The 8,279-nt window shown below is 35.7% G+C and overlaps 1 protein-coding gene across 1 annotated transcript in view; it reads right to left on the bottom strand.

The window, feature by feature from the left end:
- Positions 1 to 4,086, bottom strand: part of LOC129267216 (uncharacterized) — a 6,247-nt gene extending 2,161 nt beyond the window's left edge. The window contains exons 1-4 of the mRNA XM_064103578.1: positions 3,811 to 4,086; positions 3,205 to 3,225; positions 2,198 to 2,425; positions 1,433 to 1,585 (exon numbers count right to left, since the gene is read on the bottom strand). Of these exons, the coding sequence (XP_063959648.1) occupies positions 1,433 to 1,538 (106 nt within the window). The 5' untranslated portion in view covers positions 1,539 to 1,585; positions 2,198 to 2,425; positions 3,205 to 3,225; positions 3,811 to 4,086. The remainder of the gene's footprint in view (positions 1 to 1,432; positions 1,586 to 2,197; positions 2,426 to 3,204; positions 3,226 to 3,810) is intronic.
- Between the last annotated feature and the right edge of the window lie 4,193 nt (positions 4,087 to 8,279).

Below are 8,279 nucleotides of genomic sequence, written 5' to 3' on the forward strand. Positions count from 1 at the left end.
AGGATGACCTGATTTGAAAATGATAATTATGCATACTCAATTCTTGTAAACTTGAGGAAAATTTGCTTTTTGTAATCTTAAGTGTTTTCAATCCGTATTTGAATCAAGTTTTTCATATTCAAATATTTTAATTTCATTAAGGTAACATTTTATCCTACTTCCAAATAATATTGACCATTTCTACTTAATTGCATTTGATTTTGATGAACCCTAATACCCTTAATCAGAAACTGCTGTATGGGTATATTGATGATTTTTAAAACAAATGTTTTATTTCCTTTACACTCTCTTTTACATCTATCTCCTTGGCTAACAATTTGACTAGCAAGTAAAATGCATAATAGTTATAAGAGAATGTGGGATAAAGAGGAAGTGAAAGTGAAAGGATTTTTATGTGCAACTGGAGGACGTATCGGGGATAATAAAATATGAATAGTGAGAAGAGTAGAACAATGATAGCATATTGTAAAATGATGTACAAGCCAACAAATATCATTTGAAACTCAGTGAAAACAAGAGTAAGTGAAATACAAGGCAGCAACGTAGGCCTTTTGAGAACACACACACAAGAAAACCACACCACAATACATTTAGGAAACACACACCCTGAAACATATATAAATTTACTCAGAACATTCCCCACTTCCTTGTATTGATGAAAACAAACAATTTCTCTTCCCCTCTCTCTCACACTCACCCTCACACACGTGCGCCCCATACACTCACGCGCATCACACTCCTCTCTCATCTTTCGAATATTGTAAGGTTGATCCCGGAAGTAAATAATCATATCAGAATGGTATGTAACTGTAAATCCCAAAATACACACACACACACACTCCCACATTCCTTAATGATTACGCACATGGGATATTACTGTCAATGAGGTAAGAAGGCAAATCCTGCACCCTTAATGTTTGGAGAAAAATAATCACACAAATACGCACCCTCACCCTCAAAATGCATTGAGTACATACACCCACACCCCACACCCTCAATATTTTAGTGGAAAAGCACATCCACACATTCAATGCATTAAAAACGTGCCCTGCATACATTAATGTATGAGATACCATGCACATGAAAGAATATTGTCAATGTAAGATGAGTTCACACACCCACACCCTCAATTGTTTGAGAGAATATCACACACACACTCACACTCACTCAATGCATCCAGTGCACACCCTCACAATTTCGATGTATTAAGAAACCGTGCACATAGGATACTGAATATAAATGAATAATGAGGACACATACACACCTTTGATTCATGAAACCCACAATGTGTTTAAAACACGCAAATGGTACATTTCTGTCAAGGTGAAATACCCCCCCCCCCACACACACACACACAGAATATGTATGGACAGGGAGAAACAAACACATACTCGAGGCTTTCTCAGGGGTGCATTGTTGGGTTAAAACGTACCTTTCTTCCATTTGGTACAGCACATCAGTCCATAAAAGTACATCAGACCAAGTGAGATTACTATGATGACACTGATTGAAGCAATCACACCAATAGCAATTATCATGTGAGGAGTTTCTCGCTCTTTTGGTTGAACTTTCTGACCAGGTTGAACTAGGATGAGAGAGTAAAACCCGACCAGTGAGATATTGCGAATACATCATCACGTTATAGCCATTTCAAGAATCAATGTACTATCACTGTGCATGATGGCCCCAAAGTTCATGAGCTTGAAATACTCTAGTTTATCAAAATGATAGGTGCAGTTATTACTTGTTTAAGAGAGCAAATTAATTGCAGCGTTTATGTATCAAGTCCTACTTATGAGCCGAACACAATTTATCCCACGCATAGTATCGCCATAAAAACTCTCACACATGGTGCCAAACTGTTTGTAACTCACACTCGCATTTGATCGACCCTCACACACATCCGCCCACACATTTTATATATACCCCTATCCGTGTACACAGTGAGCCAATGGCCTATCTATACCCTCATATTTTGCACATCGCCAAATGTAATTATTAATTATATTTTATTTTCATACATATATTATACAACCCTTTATTCAGTTCTCTTTCACTTTCCAATATAGATTGACCGCAGAATAAAAGTCGTCTTATAATTAGGGTTCTGTTTATTTTTATTCTATTTTAGCTTTAATTAAAAAAAAATGACTGATAAGTGTGACAGAAACGATGGAGAATAAGTACAAACGGTTACCGTTTATATCGGCTGGTTCACTACACAACCCTCTCCCATAGGTCACTACAACTACGTCATCATCCGGGTCAATGCTGATCTCTGTCCCGGGGTCAATGCACTTTGATTCATCCAGTCGAGCACAACTCTCTACGGAGGTCTTCCGAACGAAGCAGACTTCACCCAACGACTGATTTGCTTTTGATATTTGAAATACTTGTCCCTCCTTGACCCAAGTAACGCTTACGCCTGTACGATGAAAATAGGTTAAAAAATACAATTAAACCTCACAAAAACACCTGACAACTTAATGTTGAATTTACTGTATAAATCTAAACGTAACTTTTATTATTGAGAGATAAAGTATTGGTTTACATTTCATTCGGAAAACTTTCAAAAATACAAGAGAGGTGAGCCACATTTAAAAGAAGAAACGAATAAGATCCAACACGTGATACAAATATGAATGATTTATAATGCTTAGGAGTTTTTACTAAAAGGGAACAAACGTATATTTCTTCCAAACTGTATGAAAGAAATACCCACCAAAATATGTCTTAAAAAATCACATTTTTTAAGTGCATTGAATGTAATACGAAAGCGATGTTTAATATTTTGCCTATTTGTTACCGTTTTACTCTCCTTGTTAAATTATGAATATTTTTTTATTAAGAAGTAAGAGAATCATCAATCACTATAGAAATGCCAAAATTATTACAACTGTCAACGCAATGTTTTTAAGTTTTTAAAGAATTTATTTATTGTATTATTTACTTATAAAGTGTCTTTCATTATTCAAACACCATTCCAAATATCCCCCAAACAATGCATTCATTTAGTAGTAAGTTTCTTAATACAGACTAGGAGGATTTTCCAAGTGATTCATTCTGGATGGATTTGCAAGATCCATGTAGCGTGTTGTAGTGATGGCCATCTTTTTCAATACACGTATGCATAGAAAGTGAATGTTTTAAAGTAAGAGGAGAGAAAAGAGAGAAGATGTAATTAATATAAAGCCTTATTCTTACCATAGTTCTCTGGTTGCAGTGCTGTATATAGCCAAACAAGGAAGCACAATAGAGAAAAGAAACAGCAATACGATTCAATGACATTTCATAAGTGGTTCTTTATCTCGAGAATTGTGGTTTGTGATGTTTCGATTTCAATGCAAGCATAGATGAAAATATCAAGTGGATGATCCTTTTCATCAACTGAAACTATGTCTTGGTCACGATCATTAATTAAACTTTGAATACAAGTTATGATAGATTGAACATGATGGAAAACATATTGCGACCATGATCATGCATGGTTCAATTTAACTTCATATTTTATAGTTATACTAGAGAAACTGACTTTTTCTAGAAGCCTAAAAACAAGAAAATCTTTACTTCTTGTTACAGTATTCAAGATGAGAGACCTATTTAGAGAATGAAAGACATGGGAAAATATCAAAATACTCTTGCGATGTTTCCCACTGTAAAGAAAATATAAGGAAAATACATGTACATATAATCCCGTACTGAAGAGGACGATTTTTTTGGGGGTTAATTGATAAAATGTTTATTATCCTTGGTAGAAAAGATGTTGATTGATTTCAGTTAAGAAAATCTCATTGCTAAAAAAAAGCTTACGAGCTGTTGAAGCCACTATTGTCACCGTGCTGCTATTCCCTGCGCTGTTCTCTGCCCACAGTGTCAACCGGTACCAGGTGAAAGTATTCAGTCCGTTAAGTCTGAAAGATGACTTTGTCAAGTTGGTGAAAACACCACACTCGTCTTCCTTTGCCTTTGTGTCGTTGGTACAGTATTCCAAATTGAACGTCTGTTGAAACCCACCATCGAACCCTGGTTGCCAGGCAACGAAGAGAGTTGAAGATGTCGTCTGGTTTTGGTGGACGATGAGCCGAGAAGGTGGATCTGGGATGGCTGTATGGATTTACAAAGACTTGGTGTTAACGGTTGTGGGACAATAAGACAATAGTGTAAGCAATCATTAACTACGCTAGGAAAGTACAGCAATATCACATTTCGGTTACAAAGGATTCATTCCGCAAAGGCATTTGGGGAAGGAGAAAATCATGGATGATTAATGAAAATGTGCCTTAGCCTGATATCACAAGATTTACCAGAATATAAGAGGACCATCGTCTCGCTATCGTTCCCAATCGTCGTCTCAGCAAAACATGTATAGTTGCCATCGTTTTCTGACGAAATATTAGAAATGATCAGAACACTCGTAGTCAAGGTCTTTTCTTGTGATGGACTTTGGTGGATCTGATGACGGGTGCTGTTGTTGAGTTCTGTACCATTCCAGCGCCAGGATATCGAGGCTGTTGGTATACTATCTGATCTACATGTGAGGATGGCATTAATGCTCTTACGATCATTGAATAATCGACAGAGATTTTCAAAAGGACCCTGTTACCAGGGACGCCAATCGGCCGCTCACTACTGAACCCAAGTCCAACACGTTCCACTCTTGGTTTTTTACCTCATACTTTATTATGACTTTCTTATCCTTAATTTGGTCTACCAGGTTTTATTCAATAACATGCCAAAGCGAAGATTAATGTTTGCGATCGTACTTACTAAATATATTTACCCATTTAGCCTATACGAAATGGGTAACTGTATCGAGTAGATTGTAGTTAAACATCCGTTTGCTTAATCTATTGGGTGTACTTAACGATTTCATTACCTTCATGACTTTTTATATTTCTCTGCATGATCTGTTTGATTTTTTAACTTTAATGTCTAATATGTATACTAATATTTTTATTTTAAATTTTTAAATAATGAATAAATATTGAAATAAAATGGATTAGAATTTTGCAAATATTCCTCACATCTGTATTCGTTTGACGTGTTTATGCAACCTGTCACCATTGACTCACTCCCGTCCCTTGCGTCGTTGTTATGACTTGGTTTCTGAAACAAGAAATACTTTTCCCTTTACAAAGGGTTGGCATAAGTCATACACCACATTGCTTTTAATCGAAGTGGGCTAGAACAGAAGGATACATTCTTGTCAACTTACACAAATGAAATATGATGACATCACTCTCTTTTCCAAGTGACGTTCCGGCCTCACAGACGTATTCTCCTTCATTTAAGTCGTCTGGATTCGTTATCATCAGCGTACTTGTTCTAAGTGTTTCACTTCCTGGTCGGTCAAATTGATTGATTGTGACATCGGAAGCATTCTCCAATCTTGATCCATTGAAGAACCAGTGGATGGAACTTGCTTTTGGTCTAGCATCTACCTGGCAGGAGAATAGTACAGCGATGTCGCCAGCATCATCTGAAGTTCGACGCATCGATAGGTCCGCAATTGTTGGAGGATCTGTGTATTAAATGTAATACATATACGTCGTAAGATGTAGAACACCGAACGGTGTGGAATGAACGAAGACAAGGGATCTGAGCTTCATGCTTCGAAACTTATGATGACTGGTGTTAAATGACAATTTTTCATCTTGACACAAGTTCATTTAGTTTAAAAGACAAAGAAAAGGGGTAAAAGAAACATTTTCATTACATGTAATATGTCAGTAGTGAATGTTCTGACTTATCTAGTGCTACTTGAAATTGAAGGATAAACAATATTAAGCTCACAATGAATTCATAACCCATCGTTTCACTCTCCATTGTAGGTGAATAAAATACTTATCTATTTTTGTCTAAAAAACAACAACAAAAGCACGAACAAACACATCAATTAGGCCAGTATATATATATATATATATATATATATACCCTTATCATAAAACGAATCACAACGATAATGTTGAATAAAATATCTTGTTCTACACGTTTTGTATAGTTAATTGAAAATCAAATAAAAAAAATCATGTAAGGAATTAAATTTGCTATTGATATGCTTGGTAACTGAGACTAAATATCTATCTTACTTGTTCCTGACTAAATTAATTATTGTTGAAAAGACATTACCAACTTACATGTGACGTTGATCTTTATCCATATGCTCCGAGACCAACCACCCGGGGTTTCAGGATGATGTACCTGACAGACAAGATATCGGCCATGGTCTCTCTTCCTTGGAGTGAACGTAAGCACACTTCGTATCATAACTCTGTGGTTGTCATTAGTGTTTTCTACTGTAAATGATCTGTTGGTCAGATCAGTAATTCCAAGATTCCATTGAAATACAGGAACTGGATACCCATTGTTTGCGATGCACGTGACTGATGCGGCGATGCCGTCTTGTAAGTCAGTAGTATTGAGTATCTCTAGAGGATCTGGTGGACCTTATTAAGAACAAAATTACCCAGTGAACATGAGCATTACAGGAGGAACATCATCTTATAGTTTAGATTTACTTTGATATAAAAAGTGAGTCACATTAAGTTTTAAGATGTTCTAGATTATGAAAATAATGATAACACCAAAATTTTTGTAGCGTCTTCTCCTTAAGATGTCTCACCCTGGTATCACTAATAACGGCAAAAGAAGAAAAAATATATGTAGGTAAATTAAAGAGGTATGGCTTAAGGTTACAAATTAACCACACAACAAACGTGACCTGTATCAAAGCTAGATAACAACTTACAAGTTTCGAGATCAAATCTATTTGAAATAAGAATGAGAAAATGAAATTTATGTAATTGTAACTTCAAATTAACTCACCATAAACGACAAGTCTCACTTGTTCATGAACTTGCCATTCCTCGTCAGATGTCAAACATCGCACAATTTTGTAATGATCACTTCTTTGCAGTGTGATCCGCAACATGCTCTCTCCATCACTTAATGTGTTGTCCATGTTGTCTGGCCTACTAGTATATGTAATACCACCAGAAAGCGCTGTAGGTCCAAGTTCCCAGGAAAGTGGAATAGGAGGACGAGATCCAAAATATCGGCAGGTAATGTTTACCGGAACGTTTTCAAACACGGTAAGAGTTTTGGTTCCCGCGTTGATTTTTATGGTCAGAGAAGATGTAATCTGTAATTCTCTTGGCCTGACTATGAAAAAAGAAAATGGGAAACCCTTCATATAGTATTTACTCAGTTTTAAAGTCGTAAGAAAAATGATTTGGGAAAGTTTGTAAATTAACATACTGTATAGATAGCTCGTTTCGGAGTTTGATATTTTCCATTTTCAATGATCAAAACAATTATTCACAGATCTCTTGCACACGTAGAAACACATTTCTCTCGGTGCAGTTGAGAACACTGAAAGTGATGGAGGGTTTCATCAAGAGCATATGCATGTTCAGAAGCACATCTGAAGGTCTGAAGCAGTAGTTCTGATAGGCATATTCATTATTAGAATATACATCAACTTCATGATTATCTACCAATCCCAAGAGCGTAAAGAATTAGGTCCAGCCTCGTGTCATACATGTGTACCTTGATTTTACATGGGTTTGGAATAAATCGAAGCATTTATTGTACTTCTTTAATTTGTTATAAATTTAGATTTCTTTTAGATGTTTTTATTTTCGTCTTTCACATCTTATTTCAAAGTTGAAAGTTCTGGTATCTTTAAAGAACAAAAGAATTATAGCAATTTTTTTTCATAATCTTAAGTATATAATTCCGAACTATAATATAACATTTGGTGAGATATAGATTATTTTGACTTAGTAATAGAGGTATAAACTCAACGCAAGGATGACTCAGGCATGAAGGAAACGTTGCTCACAATGAAAAAAAAAAGAAAGGGTGAACAAGAAGACGAGAGGAACCGAGAGACAAGATAGGACATGTCAAGACAAGAAGAACACGATGAACGTACACGAAAAGTGAGGAAAGTCTAATAGGAAAGGGTTTACGACCATGACCACAGAATGTAATCTTGTGATAGAACAAACGTTGATATAACCAGAATCAAAATAATAATAAGATATATATCGAGGAAAAAAAAGACAAAAAAGCTATTCAGGAATTCAAATGTACGTTCAGTTATGAGGAATGCAAGAATGAAGCAGGATAATTCGATTTTGATTTTAAATGTGTTCAATGATACATTGCCGTTTATGTTATTAGAGAGGGATTTCAAGAATTTAGGGCCATTGTATATGAATGTATAAGTTAAATAGATATAAAGAGTTATATGAAATTCGTGGAAGTGTCCGAGT

The sequence above is a fragment of the Lytechinus pictus genome, chromosome 8 (assembly GCF_037042905.1).
Source record: "Lytechinus pictus isolate F3 Inbred chromosome 8, Lp3.0, whole genome shotgun sequence".
Lineage (NCBI taxonomy): Eukaryota > Metazoa > Echinodermata > Echinoidea > Temnopleuroida > Toxopneustidae > Lytechinus > Lytechinus pictus.